The sequence below is a fragment of the Neopsephotus bourkii genome, unplaced genomic scaffold (genome assembly GCF_033783945.1).
Source record: "Neopsephotus bourkii isolate Nb327-2 ecotype Australia unplaced genomic scaffold, CSIRO-AGI_Nbou_v1 NB_196, whole genome shotgun sequence".
NCBI classification, from domain to species: Eukaryota; Metazoa; Chordata; class Aves; order Psittaciformes; family Psittacidae; genus Neopsephotus; species Neopsephotus bourkii.
Window position 1 is genome coordinate 1,054,681 of NW_026900709.1, and position 21,089 is coordinate 1,075,769.

Genomic DNA, 21,089 nt, shown 5'->3' on the forward strand with positions numbered 1-21,089 from the left:
ACGCACCGCTCCGTGGCGCGCTCGCGTTCCCCCAGGGCCTGAGTTGAGCATGTGATGAGCTATGTGACACGGTAACTCCGTCCTTTCCCGGCGCTGCCCCCATTTCAGAGCACGAGAAGCTGACGAGCGGCGTTTTTCCCGGGCGCGCGTGTTTTTCTTCCCCCCCTTCCCCCCGCTGTAACTCTTAGGCCCTATCCCGGCGCTGTGTCGGCCCGCCATGGGGACCGCTGTGCCCCGGCGAGGGGAGTGGGTGCGTGAGGCGGGGCGGTGCTGCCCGGCGGGCGGGTTGGGGCCGCGGCGCTGCTGAAGGGCACGGCGGGGCGGTGGCATCTCCCTTCCCCGCTCCGCCCCGCCCCGCCCCGCCCCGCCGGCAGCACCAGCGCCGTCGGTGCCGCGGGGAGGGCGGGGAGCGCCTGGTGGAGCGGAGGGGAGCGGAGGGGAGCGGAGTGGAGCGGAGTGAGTGGCGCGAGTGGCGCTGCGGGCAGGGGCCGGGGCCGGGGCCGGGGCCTCGCCCCTCCTCTCCCCTCCCCGGTGCTACCTGTGCGAGCGGTGCGGGGCCGAGCTGGACCGAACCGGGCCGGCTCCCGCCGGGGGGAGCGGGGCGGCGGGGGCTCGGTGGCAGAGCCCCGGGGGTGTGGGGCGGAGGCCGTTCGGGGCCCGCCCGGAGCCGGGTGCGCTTACCGGTAGTGTTCCGAAAGTGGTGTGGGAATGACTTCATGGAGGCTTTGCATCTTTGCCGTTGGCGAACAGGAATCGGGAGGACGCGGCGTTGGTGGGACGAGGGCCTGATCCTGCGGGCACCGGCGAGGACGGAGCAGCCCTCTCCTGCCTGGCTGGCCCCAGGAACTGCTGCTCGATGGCCAGAGGCGTGCTGGTGGGACCACGTTTACAACATGCTCTCGACACTTCAGCCATCCCCACTGTGCTGGTATGTCAACCAGGCTTTTCTTTCATCTCGTCTCACCTTGCTCAGGTCCTGCCAGGGCTGGGGTAGCCTGGTGCTGGTTTATGGGAGGGATGGGCTGTGTCCCTTCACAACCATCACAGTGTGCAGTGACCCATGGGGCGAGCTGTGGCCATGGGCAGGACTGGCCTTCAGCATGTGGAGAAAAGGAGGAAGACCTAGGTTAGAGGTGGGGTTTGCAGGACAGGCAGTGGTAACACCTTACTCCTGCCATTGTCACAATGAGGTTGGCTAGCGCCAAAGTCCTCCAGACTGGGCACGGCAGAGGTGCAGCCCCTTGGGATTGTCTGGGAAGAGGTGGTGCTGCGTACAGCCATGCAGGCATTGCTGAGCAGGAAGATAAGTGGCCTGACTGCTCCTCTCTGAGTGGCTGGGGTGGTGTGAGGGTTTCTTGTCTGCCCCTGAATACCTTTTCCAGGCTTTGGCCCAAACCTGGATGGGGCAGGCTACCTTCATCTAGTACATCATAAAATACAGATCTGGTAGCATAAGGTCAGCCATGGCAAAAAATTGTAGAACATTTAGAAACATCTTATTCTTTCTCATGGTTAAGGAAGTAGGACTTCAAATCGTGTTTCTAAATGCAGTAATTAAAAAGGAAAAATACAGGGATTTGTACTGTAGTCTTAACAAAGTGGCATTTTTGACCTTTGAGTGCATACAAATTAGTTTTTTTTCATAACATTATGTTCTGCTGAGAATTGTTTCTCTAAAATCTCTTTAGTTTGTACAAGTAGCACAGGGGCTGTGCGGAGCCTCACGATGCTCATGTGTCAGGGGACAAGGTGGTTCCATGGGCAGGGTCCTGGGGGAGAGCCAGCAGTGCTGCTGGGCTCTGCGGGTACTACTGCCTCGCCTGGCTGCTGGCCACCTTGCTGCTTGGACCCAGAGGCAGCAGCTCCCTTAGAAGTAGAAGCTGGCGCATTGGGAGTGATGAAATTCAAGGAAAATACTTGGGGAGAGCTGTGAGACAGTGACATTTAGGGCTGACATAGTTATTTATTGCAATTCTGGGCAGCTTTTGTACAACTGGAGCATCTGGCTGTTAACCCCTCACTTTGTCCTCGGCTGATTTCTGCCACTCATTAGTAACACAGTTGTGATTTTAAAGCATGGGGCTGTGTTTTCCTGTGTGTTCTTATGTGAGATGTGGACAAACAGGTCTTCTGCTCCATTCCTGAGTCCCAGTTTTACCTTTGGCTTGTGCATAGGGAGATTAAAGAGCAGAATGGGGTTGTGCGCTGCTTTTCTTGTACTACTCTATCCTGGTGGGCAGATCCTGGCCATCTCCTTCCTCTGACTTTCACTTTTGCTAATCTAGTGGGACCTTGCCTTTGTAAGGGCGCCACAAAGCAAAACAACGTGCTTCATTCATACCTTGAGGTCTGCGGCTCCATATGCTCGTAGATGAATCTTGTGACTACAAGATACTACAATAAAACACGACTCTGTCAGACTGAGATACTGATCCAGTGTTCTACCTGCTGCTGCTCATCAGTTCCAGCTGGCAGGATCCCCAGGCTGGGCAGCAGCCAGGGATAATGGCAGGAGGGACTTTCTTGCTTGTGAAGATCTGTGCATCCCTGCCCGCTGTCTGCAGCAGTCTGTCTGCTGCAAAGGACAGTAATGCACCTTTACAAACAAGCCTAGATCCTAAGCTTTAGCAGGAGTGTAGGTAGCTTGATGCTTTAATGTGTTTCTGAAGGTGCGTCATTAATAGGTAGGCTGTGATGCCACAGTTGGCTTGTTGGGATATAAGTTTTGTGGTGTATCTAGGAAAATACTAGTTTCTGCTCTGGTTTGTCCAAAAGAGTATCATGTTGTAATAAACCACAGGTTGCTTTGTTTGGAGCCAGTGCCATGCTTTAGAGCAGTCTAACTTGGGCAGTGCCTCTGATACCCTTTGGTGATACAAGTTGTGTTTTCCCCTGCTGTAGGGAAGATGGTTTTGGGGAACTTCAGGCTGTAGATTTGCACCTAATCCCTATGGGGGGTCAGCTGATAACTACATCTATAGGCTTTGCTGAACAACATGTTGAACCCGTGTCTTTCTTAGGGCAGGGAAACAGCTGTACCATCTATGTTAAGAACCTGATATCCATTTCTTTTGTTTTTGTGCACTCACCAGTTTCAAGCATTATTTTGTATTTGGGTTCTTAGAGAGTTTCAGGTCTCCTCTATAACACTAGCTTTTCCTCCCTCTGAGCCAAGGCATTCCTCTGTAATTTCTGTAGTTGGGTTCCTTAAATCCTAGCTAAACTTCCTGCAGATGGACTTTCTGGGAAGCTCTGCATCTTCCTCATGCGTTTTTTTCTACAGTCTTGCTTAGAGGCCTCACTTGCTAAGGAAACCCATTGGTCCACTCTTACTCATATAGAAAACAGGCTTTAATCAACAGAAGGCATCCCACTCTTGTTTGTACAAGGGTAGGTTAAGCTGATTTTCTCCCTTGTCTATGGTCTGGCAGAGGGTCTGTGCTGATAAATGTCTGCTCACTTGTATTCTGAGACACTGGGGGGGAAAAACTACCAGGTGTTCAAAAAGCAAGTAGAGTTAGTATGTGGTGTGTATTTCTGTCTGAATTTGGTGGAAAAAGTAGCATGTGCAGGTGCTTGGGCAAGCAGCTAGGTGATGAGCGCAGAAGTGGTAAGAAGTTTTCAACATCCCCTTGTCTTCAGGCTGATCTCTGCTGCATGTGGTTCTGGTAAATAAAGCCCTGTACTGGCGGGAGGAAGCATTTCAGGAAAGGCTGGATGGGTACAGCTTTACTTTCATGAAACCAGACAGGTACCAAGCACACAATGCTCTTTGCTTTTAACAAGACTGTTTTTTCCTGGATGAAAACCACCCTTGTGGCTGCTGAGGACTGTACTGACTGACACTGCTGTTGTCTGAACTGTTGGTATTTCTGCCTCAAGGCTCCCAGCTGTACTCCAGCCTTGCTTGCTGCTTCCGAAAGCATGGGTAAGATTGCTAGAGCAGTAAGGAAAGCACTTGGGGTTTGTTCCTTACTTCTGTGGTCACATGTCTGTTGTGTGTGCGTATGGGGCTTGGCTGGTTTTTGTTAATACAGCGGTGTTCTGTTTGCTTGTTTCTTTCTAAGTCAGTACTGGCTTTAGATCCAGAAGCTTTAGATATCCAGAGCATGTCAGCATAAAAACTCACATCAACACAGGTATACTGATTGGCAGCAAAAAAAACCTGATTCCCCCACTCCCACTGTGCGTGTAAATCATGAATTGAGGCAAAGAAATATTTTCCTCTCTCCTGTTTTTCCCTCTAATTTTCTTTAAGATTTTCATGTTCCTTAACTGCACTGCTGAAGTGGTTGAGAGTTGAAATTTGACATGGAAATTGCCTCCATTAAGTAACTCGGTGTTCTGACTGAGAAAGAAACTCATAGGAAAGTGGATGTCTGTCTCCTCGTCCAAGTATAAAGTGACAGGACGAAAGGAAACAGCCTCCAGTTGCACCAGGGGATGTTTAGACTGGGTATTAGGAACAATTTCTTCACCAAAAGAGATGTCAAGTATTGGGATGGGCTGCCCAGGGTAGCGGTGGAGTCCCCATCCCTGGAAGTACTTAAAAGACATGTAGGTGTGGCACTTAGACCTGGTTTAGTGGGGGACTTGGCAGTGCTGGGTTAATAGTTGGATTTGATGATCTTAAAGGCCTTTTCCAACCTAAACAATCTGATGAACAGCTGTTGTCTTACCGAAAACCCTTTTAAAGTAAGCTTTTAAAGAGGTCATGCCTGGTTCTGAAAAGTGATGCTGTTTCCCCATTCAGTTACAATAAACTGGCTTAGAAGCCTGCAAAAGTTTTTATCAATTCTGGCCATGGGGGGTGGAGGGACCCTTGGAATTCCAGCACGTGCCCTGAGTCAGATAGCCAGAAGACTCACACTGACACACTAATCCTGCACAGCAGTTGTTTGCTGTTCCTGCATCCAGCCCTTTCCAATCTGTAGCTCTTATCTCTTGCTGGCAGTAAGCAACACGAGGGAGAGGATGGCTCTGCGAGGAATGAGGGCTCCATTTTTGCTCTTTGTTGCCCAAGTTGTTTCAGGGTATTTAGGTAAATCAGTGATTGCCTGAGGTAGCTGGATCTTGGGAATCATGCTTGTCTTAAAATAACTCCAGCTTCTTAAAACCTCCGTTCCCTATCATGAGAAGGAACCTTTATAATAAATGTTACTACAGTGTGCTGCCTCTGTTGGCTTTGCAGAAAACTGGATGTGAAGGAGAGGCAGACATTAAAAGTGGTGGGTCAGATTGCTCTGAGAGGCCCTGCCTGGGCTGTTCTGCACAGGAGCCTGAGCGACAGAGGTGATGCTGTGCACTAATGATTCATTCCTCTAACGTCTGTGTGCTGGTGCTCTGTTTAAAACTGCAGAGCACCCAGAGGCACAATATCATGTATCCTCCTGAACAGCATCCCGCCTTGTTAGGGAGAGGAAAGGCAGATGTAAGATGTTCCGGATTTCTTTTTCTCTCCATTATTGCATGGAGGATGTAAGTAATGCAATTAGATGCAGTTCAGAGGTCTGGATGCCTGGATGCCGTTTGGTTTACCTCTGCTGCTACCTCAGCTGCATCACTTGCCTCAAGCTTGAGTGTTTTTGTTACAAAGAGTAATGTTTATTGTTTTCATGATAACGACAACACTATGATTATCTGAAAACTCTCCCTATGCACTTGGATGATAAAGGTCCAGGTCTCAGCAGAAGCTCTGAGAGGGAGAAGGGAAAACAGGAACTTTTAAGCTTTGGCAGAAGATGGGGCACTCCACATGCTGGCATATGACCCTTTCTATATCCACACTGAAACTGTCCTTAACTGGACTTGTGGACGATGGAGGCAAATAGGATGGGAGGCACTTGCCCAAGCACCAGCCCCCTGTACGATGGGATTAGGTGCTGTATATAAATTGTTGCAGCCTACCATTCAATCTAATTTCTGAAGTGCTGTATCATCACCTTTGTCAAAGTCAAATCCTGTGGGTGAGCAAGCAGGCAGACTTCTGCAAGGACAGCACTATGGATTTCATCTAACCTTGTGATAATACTTAACTTTGACACATCCCCTAGTGCTAACTTTCATTTATTGGTTCCGTTTGCAGTCCCAGCTGTGAAGCTGTCTGTGCCATGCTGAGGACAAGTGGGACAACTTGTTAAAAGCAGATGTGGTTTTGGTAAGTAGCACACTGAGCTTCTCTTGTGGATACCGAGATTAAAACTAAAAGCCTCCCTGGCTGGAGGAGGGCTGCACAGAGTCCATATTTGAACCTAAAGGTTTGGAAACTGAGGAGCCTGGCTCTGTCACAGCAGAAACTGCTCACTGTGTTCAGTTGGGCAAAGCTGCACTAAGCTATTTTGAAAAGTATGACTTATTTGTTAATCCAATGACAGCTGTAGCAGAAAGTGTTACAGAAAGCAGTTCCTTGCAGTATAGCATTGAACTTCAAGGAGATTTTTTTTTCAAAGGTCTTACGCATGAAGCTTTTTAAATGGTAGCAGGAACTTCCTTGCCTGCAGTAGCTAGAGATGTTGTATAACAGCAGAAGTCTTGCTCTTCATGCCTGTCTTCATCATGTGAAGATGTACTCCAGAGAGGAGGGTGAAACTTATTTTTGGGTAGCTCACGTTTATCCTTTTGTAATTATTTCTTACTAATGATTTTAATACCTTAAAAAGTCTTATTTGTCTAAATGAAACTGCAATTATGCTATTAATGCTTTTTAAATGTAATTTATATTGTATAATAGTGAATTGCAGGCATCCTTTTACCACTGTTTTGTTTCCTTCAGTATTTAGAAATGAACTTACCTTGTCAGGAAACACCTAGCCAGGCTGGCAAAGAGACTGCTTAGCCCTCTCATGCAAGGTGAGTTCAGCTATGTGGTATGGCTCCCTCAGTGTTTTCTCTCTCCTTGTATTACTACAGGGCACGTGTGCAGTAAATAACGTCACAGGTGAAGCAACACCTGAACTTCCAATTCCAGGTGTATGGAAGGGAATCGATTGTTTTCAGGACTCTTAAAATAATACACAGTTTATAGTATTGAAGTTTAATGAGGTATTTATTTAAAAGCATATTTACTACATGTCCCCTGAAATTGAGCACAATGAGGAACCTGTATTACCCAGATTAGTTAAATCAGCATTTTGGTTACTGTAAAATTGGTCTTGGTTTGTGATGGTGCTGCTCTAACTCCTGGCTGACAGTGTAGCAGAGCAGATTGCAGCTCCCTAACCTCTGCCTCCAGCTAAGCACGCAACTTGTCACATGAGGGACTGTGTCTGCAGAGGTTTTGGCCTGAGCCTCAAACCATCTATGCAGTGGTTTCTGAGACAAATCTGGCAACAGATCAGAGCTTGGGCATTAAAACAGACTCGTGTGCAGTTACTGAATGAAACATCGTGCTGGGAGTAAAATGAGTATCCTCCCTGCTGCTCCCCGAGGGGGTGAGCATTGTGAGGAAAACCGGAGATACTGAAGTCCCACTCTGGAGATGAGTTAGGTGGAGAGTGTTTTAACAGCACTATACCACATACGTGCAAGCAGTGGTTGTCAGAAAAACAGGCAAGCAGTCAGAAGATTGAGGGCAGCTTCATTTGCGATCATTCATGTGCCCACAATTATTAACCCAAGTAGAATGAGGAAACTATAAAACTTATTGCAGTGACTGGGAAAGTACCGCACTCCATAAATAATGAAGTGAGCAACAGTCGAGCATTTAAAATAAGGTCAATAACTTTGCTTTTAAGCTCAACTAGTAATCAATTCGGAACAATTTAGTTGTCTTGGATGTCTTGCTATCTAGAAGCGTTATAGCCTGCCCCTTCAATGTGCAGGGCAGTCACACAGATACTTGATTTAGCCCAGATGAAAAGGCAGAGGTAAGAAGGTGGGAACAGAGGTAAATCCTGCAGATGAAGATGCTGAAGATGATTTTCTTCCTACCTGCTTTAGGAAATGTTTACCTTATTCCCTCCTTCTTTCTGCTGGACACTAATTCACCTGCTGGTGTCCCCTCACAAAAGAGGAAAGGAAATCTCCAATTTTAGGATGGAAACATCTTAAACCAATGATAAAATACTAACTAAAACTGGCTGCCATTTAACACACCTCCTTTTAGAAACACACACACACAAAAAAAGGAGTAACATCTAAAAGAATATGGGTCCAAACTTAGATTAGAAATCAAATCTGAATTGTCATTAAGTAAAATATCAGGCATGAAAATCTAATGAAATACTTTATCAACTGTGGCATAGAGCTACAGTTTTATGGTTGGGGAATATGAGGCTTAAATTTATGGTATTTACAATTCTGGCTTAGCCTAAGGAGGAAATGATACCAAATCGAAAACTTCTAATGCTACTAGTAGTAGTGAGAGGGAGGTATATAGATATGATGTATACCTCCCACAAAGCTTGCGTATTACCTTGGCTGGGTAAAGACTGCCGTGTTCAGGTATTAGCTATGCTGGGTTATAGATGCTGTTAGCAATTCTTTGCCATGTCAGATACTTTGAGCTATGTATTTGTTCAGAAAAGCCAGTGGAAATTATTTTTATTAATATTTTATTAATGATAAATATTGAAATTAGACATGCACAAGATACTACTATTAGAAAGGTCTGAATTATTCAGACGTCTGAATTGCTTTCAGACATGTCCTTGGCCTCTGGTCTATAAGCATGTTCTGAAAGCATTTTAAGCTTCATCAGTTAATAGACATGGGTATGAAGCTCATGGGGTTTTTTAATAAACCTCTACAGGGATCAGTATAGTTTCTTGTGCGGTGAAGGGAAATCCAGCCTTTTACTCATTTAATAACAAGTTATTACAATAAAAATCTGTCTGATAGCTTAGTTCTCCTCTGTATTGGGTAAAACTACAAATGCTCCCAGCAGGGTTTATGTTACAGGCTTGTTCACTCTGCTGCCTGCTCTGAAATACACTGGCACATGCTCCAGGAAAAAAAAAACCACCTTACTAAATTTTATTAGAGGGATTTATAAACACTTCTCTAAAATGCTGCAGTGTTCTGACACAAAGCTAAAGGTGTGAAAACATCTGTATGTACTTTGTGGTTTCAGAAGCCCTTCAGCTCTTTCTGCCAGAAACACCAACCACCACTTCCAAGTACTGGCACTTGAGTCCTACAAACTGTTTCCTAAACAGGTAATGATGTTTTTAGTGATGCTTGTGACCATGAACCTGGTCCTCATGGGTCAGCTGCTAGGGTGGGGAATTCCGTCCTACCTGTGAAGCACTGTTTGCCTGCAAATGGGATTGATATCCTCTGCAAATATTTGCTTCTGATCAGGTTACTGGGTTGGAGTCCCTGTTTCCCCCAGTGTATAAAGCAAATAAATAAGGCTTAACATCTTTGTCATGATTATGTTTTCAAAGGCTATTTACAAAAAACTCTTTAACTTTGGCTGACCTTAGTACAGCGTCATCGGGTGAAGCTGTAGGGAACAGTTGGTTTCTGTGCAGAGTCTTTATTTTGGCTGGCAGTCTGTTAACTCCGATAAGTGGGTAAGCTCATGCCAAGCGAAGTCAAGCATATCATGAGATTCTGCTTTGTCTGTACTGAGAAACAGCCTTGAAGGCTAATAAACAAAAAACCATACACCAGAGTTCGGGGCTGAACAACTGTGATTCTTGAAGAGTTTAACAAAAGGACCCTGTCAGGTGTTGCATTCACCACTCTCCCTCCTCTAGATGTGCAGCTGTCCTGCTTTAGCAAGAATGGTGCTCCAGCTCTGTAAGAACTGCCTTGAACACAGCAGTGTGCTGCTGCTTTCCCTGACCTCTCAAGGGAAAAGAAAGAAAAACAGCTCTTGTTTCTCATGAATATGTGTTCAAGCCTCCTTGAGCAACAGCAGAATGACACTGGGAATTAGTGTCACTCCTGCCCAAAAGGCATACAACAGCCATGACACAAGGCTCTTGTGCAGTGGTGGTTGTGTCGTGCCTCTTGGGGTGTTTTGGGGGTTTATTTTCTTTAGCAGCAGCAGTCACTGCAGTTAAACAGTATTTGTTGACAGATTCAGGAAAAGAGCACTGCATTGTCAGTTGGAAAGAAATGATTATTCTTACTGTTTTCCCCAAGACCTTTGCATTCCTAGATGGCTTACATCATGTACTGGGAACTGCATGCAAAGGCAGTTTGAATTCAGGTCAAGCTTTGCCTATTTCTGATAGATGTATGTTACTGATAAAAACATTTTTCACACACCATGCAAACATTTATTAAAGTTGTTTCTACAAGCATCTGTACTGAATTTATCTTTCCTCTGAGCTCACTGGGAATGGTAGACTATTTATTGTGCTTATATGAAACAGTGTTTTGACAGATTTCTTCAGAAGTAAGCAGTACAAAAGAAGACATTCTGCTCTTTGAAAACAACTGGAACCACTGGCAAGAAGCAGCAACACTGCACTGAACAAGGGCACCTTTTCCAGGTTATCAAAACATGCTATTGAACTGAATTTTGCAGCTGCATTTTCAAATGTACCATGGGATGCATCAAATCCAAGGCTGCCTTTCAAGGTTCAAATGCTATCCAGGATGAACAGATCAGGGAAGGTAATGAAGGATGCACTGGAGAGAAATCATCACTGATAGCAGTGAAGGTGGATGAGAAAGCTCCATCAAGCACTATAGTGCTAGACTATGCACACCGTCTCTCCCGTGAGATCCTTGATCAGGCAGTAAAACAGTGGGCAGTGACTGAAAGCAAATACAGCGACATCCCTTTTATTGAAAGTGATGTGCCCTGAGCCCTGACTGACAAGAACTGTCTTCACCATGCGTGTCCTGTCTGTGAAGCAGTTTGTATTTGGTACTAGTGAAAATAAAGTAAAATCAGCTGTGATTTGAGCATAATGCCACTATATGAATGTGTTTGCAAGAAGAGGTGAAAAAAAAATTGCCTTTTCATCTATATTGCTAAGAAATTAATTGGATTACAGTACAATCTATTAAGAAAGTGTCATTTGTCATCAGCCGTATGTTGAGTATGTTCTGTCTTTATATGTGTCGAATGTGATCAGAGATAGTGTTAAAAGGATGAGAGGAATGTGGCTGCCCTGCAGCTGTACAAGCACTGCCTCAGAGGCCCCAAAGATGCTTGACAACAAAGTGTGGATTATTTTTATGTATTGCAAAAAAAATCAGTGGCCTGGTTGTAGGTGAAAAGAGAGGAACTCTCCATGCTTGGTAAATTTATCTGCATTTTGCTGAAGTGAAACCAAGGTCTGCATGTAGCAAAGGTAACTGCTGTCATAGATTTTACCTTGATTCTTTGACCTGGCTAAATCTGTAAACCACAAAATAATGAAGGTGATGAGAAGCACTGTATAAACCCCAGCAGTATTCAGGGACCCATATGGATTATGATACTAATGAACTTCCGTTCTTAAGTGAAACAGTGAGGTACAGGACTGTGTTGACAAACAGTGCATTATAATTAACAGATGCTGTGGCTTCTGTAAATGCATGAAGGCTATTCTCTAAAATCCTACAGTAAGGTAGTTTAATGACATCTGATCACTGTGTTCAGACCAAAGCTGTTTGGATTTTTGGTTTGGTTTTGTTTTTATGTTCGGGTGCTGTTTTTTAGGGGGGATTGGTTTTAGTTTTTTACTGTAACCCACATAGGTGTGCAAAAACTACTGATGCAAACTAGTGAAATGAACCTTCGACAGTGTGACAGTATTTTAGGACTGTATGTTTCATAGGACCTATGGCTGATTTACACTAAAATTTCACACAAAGGTAATGCCCTCGGCACAGTACCTTCCTTCAGCTTCTGTAGGCTCATCCTGACCCAGTGGTAAAAACTGCACATGGTGATGCAAATACAAGCTACAGAAACCCAAAGCCTGAGCAGTGCACTGAATCTGCAAATAAGCCTTAGGCCCAAAGCTTAAGGGACTCAATTCTTTACCAATTTTATATAGCCTGCCTCCAGACTCCGTACCCTGCTTCTCCAGGACTTGCAGCCTGTCCTACAGTACTTGTAACTAACATTTGAGATATGAAAAAAGGGAGGTGTTAATCACTGTCATCTTAAAGCTACAATTTTGCTGACATTTTATACAAAGTGAATGCCTTGTAAAAGCTTGGGGTTTAGCACCAGTTTGTTCCTTTTTCTGTTATGGCCAATTTAAAAGACGTAGGTTTGGTTTTTTTTCCTAGATCAAACTGTTTTCCATTTTATGTTTTTGTCTTACAGAAAAATGCTTTCCATACTGGCAAAAACTGTTACTATTTTTAAAACATACACATAGTTCTAGTAAATTATATAAAGCAGGATTTTTCAGGCAGAGGGAAGCAAGCAGAAAGAGGACCATGTAAGTTGTTACCTGTAGCCTGCCTTAAGTCTGAGAATAAGCTATGATTTGAGCTGTTTTGAAAACTCTGCCACACAAACTTAGTTTCTTTAAATCCACCTGTATGGGAAAGTGGTTTTATCAAGAGTAAAGGGTGAAAAATGGTTCTTTGTAACACAGCACAAGACTGTATTAGTTCACAGTGACCAGACTAGACTCTGCTATTAAGACTCAGGCTTTTGCTGAAAAGAAGGGGAACAAAATCTGCTTATGTTGCATTGTTTTCTTCTTTGAAGTAATGAATCTTTAAAGCCATATGTAAAGTGGGACCAAGGCCCACTTAAATTCTACTGCCAAAAGTGATGTACCTTGAAGTTCTAAAGCATGTAAAATATTAGACCATACCCTACATTTGCTCAGTCCAAAGAAACGTCCATGCTATATACTAGGATGATCAGATCAGCACATATATTAATTTGATCTTGGTTAACCACAGTATTAAAAAAGATTCCTATTCATATTATAGCTAAAATAAAGTTTTATTACAAAAAAAAAGTGAACCTTTCTGTAACGTTAGTCTTTACTTAAAGATATTAACACTGTCAAAGACAGTGATTAAAGAAAAAAATAGCAAAGACACCCCAAAGCAAAAAAAGACAAACATATCCTCCTGCCCCAACCCCCACGAAAACAAGGCGGGAGGGAAGAAACCCTCCCAAAAGCTCCAGAGACATTATTTGCCAGATAGGTGACTAGCAGATGGATACAAAACTGCTGCACTCACTTTAAGAGTGCATTTAGGTAGATCTGTCTTGACCCTTGTACAAGTAACCTTGGTGGCTGTCAGGGCGAGTTAGGTGTTGCAATGTCTCAAATCCTTTCTCTGGATGTAACCTTAGCATCTGACACTCTTCTGGGAGTCAGAATATCAGATGTGCTTTTGAAACCAGCTTCTCCATTGGCAGGCTGCCGCTGCATGGTCCAACAGCAGGCAGAATTATAAAATAAGATATAATAGTCTAAAGTTATATCATGGCATCCATGCGGATAAATACTCAAAATTTCCCCAGAGGAGAAGGTCACTTAGGTATAATTAAACATGCTTCACAGTGTGACTCCATTTGGAGTACTTGCTGTGTGGAACACGTTCGCTGCTTCCTCAGAAAGTCATCATAACATGATAGTAAGCGGATCACCCACTGTCCAACCAGTTACCTACCTGCAACCACAAAGCTTGTCTTCTCTCATTAATGCTGGAAGACTACAGCAGCTTCAATATGGCCTGAAGTGCAATGCCAGCTGCTTTGTGATGCTTTCTAGGACACTGGAACTTCAGGGAAAGCATGAAGCAAACGGAAGGCAAACAAGCTTACAAACAAGAGGGAGACAACTTCTCACCAGGAAAATAATCCCTTTTAGAAGAAACTGTCCTTAATAAATAATGCACATACCCTTAATAAAATAAAAACATAAATAAAAGCTGCTCAATACTACAGTCTGGTGAGGAATTGAAGGAGACTTCTATCCAGAATTACACTGTGTTTCTAATGGGCACAATACTAATGTATAATAAAAATCAAGATGGCTTTACCTAAATAAAATTACATATCTTATTAGATTACCCTCAACTGTGCCACTTGCAGTGGCTTTCCAGCTAATTTGCCACTGATTCTTTGACTTGATTTTGTGTAATAAAGGCACTCCAGTATGGGACTGGCATACTCCACAAAACCATTTACTTCTATTTAGGAGTTAAAAATACGCTTGCTTTATATTTTCTCCAGGAAACATAAATGTAGTCTGTATAGATACAATGTGACTGACTTGATATTCTAATAATAATTCAAAACATATTAACTACAGCACAACTTCATAAAATTGACATTTCTGGACTAAGACACATCAGTAATCCCAAATAAAACACAGTACAATCTATTTTTTACAGTATCTTTTGTGGAAAATATTTTCTTGTGGACCAAATAAAATTGAACTTACCATCTGTTTGTACGACTTTTATTTCATAGAAATGCACAGATTGGACAGGATCTTGCTACCATGAGTCTGGGATAATTTATGTTCGCATAAATTTTGGAGGCAACTGACCATGCAAATCAAAGTTTATTGATTCAGAAGTACTCTTGCTAAAGCACCTTAAGTCCTTTTCAGTCAGAGAAGGCATGATCCCTACTGCCTGAAAATTACCATGTTTTTCATTAAATAGTTTCTGAAGATTGCTCCTTTTGTATAAAAATAATGGAATGAACAAATATAAAATAAAAATAACCACCTCCTTGGATGGATAAGGAGCTGCTGAGGAAAATTCAAAGGAAAAAAGAGGCTTATAAAAGGTGGCAGCAAGGACAGGCGACCTGGGAAGAGTACAGGGATGTTGTCCAGGAAGCTAGGGACCAGGTTAGGAAAGCTAAGGCCCAGTTAGAATTAAACTTGGATAGGGATATTAAGGATAACAGGAAGGGATTCTATAGGTACGTAGCGAATAAAAGACAGACTGGGGACAACACAGGCGCCCTCAGGAAGCTATCGGGAGAACTGGCTACACAGGATTTGGAGAAGGCTGAGGTTCTGAATGATTTCTTTGCCCCGATCTTCACTGGCAAAGGCTCTGACTGCACCACCCAAGTCTTGGAAGGCAGATGCAGGGACTGTGAGAATGAAGACCCTAGGCCCACTGTAGGAGAGGATCTGGTTCAAGACCATCTTAAGAACCTGAATAAGTACAAGTCCATGGGACTTGATAAAATCCATCCACACATCCTGAAGGAGCTGGCAAATGAAGTTGCTAAGCCGCTGGCCATCATATTTGAAAGATCATGGCAGTCAGGTGAAGTTCCTGACGACTGGAAAAAGGGAATTATAACCACCAGTATCAAGAAAGGGAAAATGGATGACCCGGGGAATTACAGACCAGTCAGTCTCACCTCTGTGCCTGGAAAAATCTTGGAGCAGATTCTCCTGGAAGGCATGCTAAGGCACATGAAAAACAACAAGGTGCTTGGTGACAGCCAGCATGGCTTCACTAAGGGGAAATCCTGCCTGACCAATCTGGTGGCCTTCTATGATGGGGCTACAGAACTGATGGACAGGGGTAGAGCAGTTGCTGTTATTTACCTGGACTTGTGCAAAGCATTTGACACTGTCCCACACAACATCCTTGTCTCTAAATTGGAGACACATCAGTTTGATGGATGGACCTTTTCTTGTGGATGGATGGGTAAAGAACTGGCTGGATGGCCGCACACAGAGAGTTGTGGTCAATGGCTCAATGTCCAGCTGGAGACCTGTAACGAGTGGTATCCCTCAGGGATCGGTGTTGGGACCGATCTTGTTTAACATCTTCATTGCTGACATGGACAGTGGGATTGAGTGCACCCTCAGCAAGTTTGCCGATGACACCAAGCTGTGTGGTTCGGTTGATACGCTGGAGGGAAGGAATGCCATCCAGAGGGACCTCGACACGCTTGTGAGGTGGCCAATACCAACCTCATGAAGTTTAACCATGCCAAGTGGAAGGTCCTACACCTGGGTCGGGGCAATCCCAGACAGCTACAGGCTGGGCAGAGAAGAGAGTCAGAGCAGCCCTGCAGAGAAGGACTTGGGGGTGTTGGTTGTTGAGAAAATGAACATGAGCCAGCAATGTGCACTCACAGCCCAAGAGGCCAACCGTATCCTGGGCTGCATCAGAAGGAGTGTGACCAGCAGGTTGAAGGAGGTGATTCTGCCCCTTTATTCTGCTCTCGTGAGACCTCACCTGGAGTATTGTGTACAGTTCTGGTGTCCTCAACATAAAAAGGACATGTATCTGTTGGAACAAGTCCAGAGGTGGCCACGAGAATGATCAGGGGACTGGAGCACCTCCCGTATGAAGACAGGCTGAGAAAGTTGGGACTGTTCAGCCTGGAGAAAAGAAGGCTGCCTGGAGACCTCATAGCAGCCTTCCAGTATCTGAAGGGGGCCTATAGGGATGCTGGGGATGGACTCATTAGGGACTGCAGTGACAGGACAAGGGGTAACAGGTTAAAACTTAAACAGGGGAAGTTTAGATTGGATATAGGGAGGAAATTCTTTCCTGTTAGGGTGGTGAGGCACTGGAATGGGTTGCCCAGGGAAGTTGTGAATGCTCCATCCCTGGCAGTGTTCAAGGCCACGCTGGACAGAGCCTTGGGTAATATGGTTTAGAGCGAGGTGTCCCTGCCCATGGCAGGGGGGTTGGAACTGGATGATCTTAAGGTCGTTTCCAACCCTAACTATTCTATGATTCTATGACTGTTTAAGAATATAAAGCATACAAAAATTTCAAAAACTAAGGAGGGAAGACTTAAATTTCTTACAGATCAGAATGAAGTAGAAATTGAAGTCTTATTTTCAGAATTATCCTAAATGTATTAATGAAATCTAACTACTTTTGAAACTAAGCTGAAGGACTGTCTCATAACCAATACATACATGGTAAGATTAACTTGCAGGTAAAATTTGGACAGTTTTATCTAGTAACTAATCAAGGTGCCATTTTTTCATGATCTTGCTCTCCATTTTGCTCACCTCTAGTTCTCTGAAAGTCACTTTAGTAGTTCACCCTGATGCCTGAATTTCCCAGGCTTTGTTTCCAAGCAACAGCTTCTAGGAAGGAAGGAGCCTTAAGCCATTCTATACCCATACTGTCAATAATAAACTCTGCCCAATGTTGAAAACTCTGTAATAGTAGTGCTGAGCTCTGACTTCTTGATTCTCCAGTGCTGATTACTGACATAATTTTTTTGTTATTATTACTGGGACAGAAGTTTTCTTCCTTTAGTCTCAGTGGTTCACCTTCATAGAAGCCAACATTTGGTTTTGTGACCTGTCTATAACTGTAGAAACAAGTAGGAAAAGATACTGATACATGATTTGATTAACCATGCAGTCTTAATGTTGAAGAAAGAGTAATAGTTATGTGTTGTTGCAAACACTATGGAAAAATTAATATTGCCCTCCCAAAAGATTATACTCATATGTCATATAACCAAGTATTATTAGTACCAGAACCAAGCAACCTTTAATGCACACACAACAATCTTAATCTGTTTTTTGACTTATATTTAAATTTTGATCCCAACAAATACATTCATTAGGATATGTTGTCTTAAAAAAATCTATACAATCCATGTACAGCAGGTATTTCATATTTTCCCCTGTTCATGATCTTCAGTACATATTGCTGCATTCCCTTTACTTTTCACAGGTTTTCCACCCAGCAGACTGGATGTTCATGGGCACAAGCAAATGGGAACCCAGACTAGTGGTATAAACTCCAGGCATTTGCAGTGTTAGGGCTGGGCTGATCTCTACCACTAAAATCATTCGACAATCACTAACATCAATGCTTAGTGTTCAGAGGAAGGTCTGAGAGAGTTATTTCTTCACCCATGTAAGACCAGGAAAAGCTAGCTATTTTTTAAATCTTGAAAAACTAATTGTGCAGTTCAACTCAATATCTTTTTTTAAAGGTCTTTCTTATAACAAACAGAAGTGTGCTGTAGGCTCTGACAATATTATGACATTTGAAACAATGTCTACATCACATAGCAAAACTGAATACTGACCAAGCGTTAAATCAATAGAACAATTTCTCTCAGACTAATAATGTGTCAGTCTGACCCTTTATTTAAAAGACTACTTAATACCATGGATTTCTCTGCATTTTCCTTTGTAGCTCTGTTTTAAAGCTTTATGTGTATTTTATTTTCATTGTATAAGTAATAAGCTGGGGCACAACCCAAACTTAACAGATCCATGACACAGCCAAGAACACAAAAGGTCTTCTAACTTCTTGCTTGTTAGGGTCATCTCTTAAGTCTGCTCTGTCCCCCAAAGGTTCCTCCTAAACTAAGAGCTGATGCAAAATATTAAATGTTAATCATTACATAAAGCAGTAAAACTAACAGTTTGCCTTTTCTCTTTATTAACCAGAGATTATTTGCCATTATGGCAGCATAACAAAAGAGAATGGTCCTGAACGCAAAAAATCACTTATGAATCTCAGGCTACCTGAGCCTTACCAAATTTTATCACACTACTATTAATTTTTATATCATAGATTTAAGCAGATATTAATAGGCTTGATCTTTATAGCTTGAGATCATTGCTTCCCAATGGCTTAAAACAATTGTCCACAAACTCATCACTGACTTCTTCTAGAGCAGCTGGCTTCCATCTAGGGGACTGGTCTCTGTCAATCAGCACTGTCAGGTGGAGTACAAAAACACAAAAGTTACTTGTAAGCTTTCTGTAATTAAGATGACTTCAGATTGCATCCAGACAGATAACTACAGTGAATACATAGGGAAGAAAAATCAGTATGTTCTCGAGAAGACAGATTTTTTTGTAACAAACATATTTCTACTTAATAAAAAGTCTTGAGTTGTGATCTGCCTGGAGACGTATCTGGGAGTTACCTGATGATACAAGGAAGTGTGTAACTTCAGAAGTAGCCCAAGCTTTGGTAGAATAGACCTCAAATTAGTGCTTTCTGTTAGACCTACTACTCCTGCCTGACTTAGGCTTTTTCATGTGAAACTGGAAACAGTATGCATAATTCTCATTTTGGATAAGGGCTTTCACATCTCTGCAAAATCTGATTGTAGGCTATAGGAAATGACTCAAAGGAGGTGTTTAATGCCTAAAGCTAATTTAAACACATCATATAAACTAATAATGAAATAACTAATGAGGAAAGAGTAAAGCAGAGTATCTTTGTGGACAAATACAAGAATATTTGTTTGTAAGTACTGACAGATACGGCAGACCTATGTAAATTTAACTATGGAGATTTGTATAAGCTTAGTATGCGTACTTTACATGTGTACTAGTACATTACTGAAGACAAAATCATCAGTGAATGAATTTCATGTATAGCAAGAAAATATAAAAAGCATCCCTTGTACTGCAGGAATGTTGAAGGCATGTCAGTAAGAACAGCTGCATTAGTGAACAGTGTAAGACAAAGAGAGAATTTATTTGTGTATAAAAATTATCAGTATGAATGGAATTCCAGAGCATTCTTCCAAACACCTTTTTGGCTCCAAGAAAGCACACAGAGGTGCTATTCAAAAACATGATTTATAATTTAAAATGAACAACCATAGTAACTACCGCTTTCTAGGATGCACCCAACATCACTCCTCAACACACATTCTCTTCAGATGGGTGGTATCAGCAACTGATTTGGAGATGGGGTTGTCTGTGTCCTGGCAGACCTCCTGACCAACAGCACCCACAGCATACAAGGGAAGATGGGCAGGAAACACCTCTCAATACTTAATGTGCTGAGAACAGGGGGGGGTCTGTCTGGTTGGTTGATTTTTCTGATGAAGAGTAGGATGGCTATAAAGGTATGCAGACAGAAGATAACTTACAGAGCCTAGATATATTGAAGAATAACAGCCGATGGGTTTGGTAAATTGTCATGTTTTTCTAAACAGATTTTGTGCTTGGTGACTAAACTAAAACCATCTAGGATGTGAAGTATACAAAGGAGTTGGATTTAATGGAAGGAATGCCTACCTAAAGACTGTGTCATATCAGAAGACAGGCATTATGGCTGTTTGTGGTAAAAAAAACCAAGTGATTTCAAAATGTCTTTTTAACTTTTCCCTCTATAACCAACACTTGGAAAGTGCCTACAAAATAAATACCATTCAAATATCAGCTGCATTAATTAATATTTCTGAATATAGCTGAAGACAAACAGGCATCACAACCCTTTATCATGCACCTCCAAAGTGAAAAGAGAATCAGAGCCCTGCATCCATTTAACTGCAAATAGAGGTCTAAGGACTCCTTCAGTACAAATAAAAACTAATTTTTGAAAGAAAACCCCTATATAGATCAAAGCTGTACTTCTATAGGGAGTAGAATCCATATGGGCAATTCTTTTAAAAAAATGTGCTGTAAAAGAGTGATTTTACTAGATCACTCACCTGGATAACTTGGTAAAAAGTTATGATCTTACAAGTTAAACACTGTGATGTGAATCCATTGATTGTTTTGGGTCAAAATATGTAACTGTCCTGAATCAAGTATATTCATTCCACTGGAGTATGACTTATCTAATGATTTTATTCAACTTCAGTTGAAGTTTATAATCTGGCCAAAATAATCTCAGTGGTCATCCACAAAAGTCAATACTGACTAGAGATGCTTTAGAAGGAAAAAAAAAAGAATAAAAGTCCATGTGTATACTGCTACAGCTTCAACTCTGAAATACAGTAGGAATTGTTGATAATTCTTCATTCTATAGCACTGCTGTGTACTCAACCTTTCTGTTTGGATTTGTGGCCAGTTTGGTGGATAAGTGAATGCTTATTATGTTCTCTCCAATAAAGTCTTTAATATTACATGAGTTAAAATACTTGTTTTCTACTAGTATCTTGAAAATACTTCCTTTCTGTATTAACAACTGTATATTCTGTGTTTCTCCAGCTTGAGATCGATCACTACAAGAACAGAAAAAATTCTGAAAACTTCTAAGGCAGGTTAAGCACAGTCACAATGCTGATATTTCTAAGCACCTAAAATTCTGCTAGTTGCAATGTAATCTCTCTACCTGCTCACAGACTGCAGGGGGTTTGTGTGTCCAGGGTTAGGCTTACATCTGACAGCTGCTAGCACTGCAGGAGAGAGGGCAGAAGCCATACAGAAATAACATCTTTGCAGGATCAGCAATATGTAGAAGGCCTTTACAATTCCATTTGAACTGTACATTCCTGCACAAAT

General features: G+C 42.7%; 2 protein-coding genes across 3 annotated transcripts in view; one reads left to right on the plus strand and one right to left on the minus strand.

Moving 5' to 3' along the window:
- Window positions 1-6,059: 6,059 nt before the first annotated feature.
- Window positions 6,060-11,423, plus strand: CUNH2orf88 (chromosome unknown C2orf88 homolog). Of its 2 annotated transcripts, none has more exons than XM_061376170.1 (3): window positions 6,060-6,157; window positions 6,773-6,863; window positions 10,350-11,423. In XM_061376170.1, the coding sequence occupies exon 3, from the start codon at window positions 10,500-10,502 to the stop codon at window positions 10,761-10,763; it is 264 nt and encodes an 87-aa protein (XP_061232154.1). In that variant the 5' UTR covers window positions 6,060-6,157; window positions 6,773-6,863; window positions 10,350-10,499; the 3' UTR covers window positions 10,764-11,423. The 2 variants fall into 2 exon arrangements, with proteins under 2 accessions (XP_061232154.1, XP_061232145.1); XM_061376161.1 differs by having other exon boundaries at window positions 6,773-6,849; window positions 10,337-11,423.
- Window positions 11,424-17,396: 5,973 nt separating this feature from the next.
- The window catches only part of HIBCH (3-hydroxyisobutyryl-CoA hydrolase), a 42,357-nt gene continuing 38,664 nt past the window's right edge, over window positions 17,397-21,089 (minus strand). Inside the window, exon 14 of the mRNA XM_061376477.1 lies at window positions 17,397-18,556. Coding sequence (XP_061232461.1) covers window positions 18,441-18,556 — 116 coding nt within the window. The 3' untranslated portion in view covers window positions 17,397-18,440. The remainder of the gene's footprint in view (window positions 18,557-21,089) is intronic.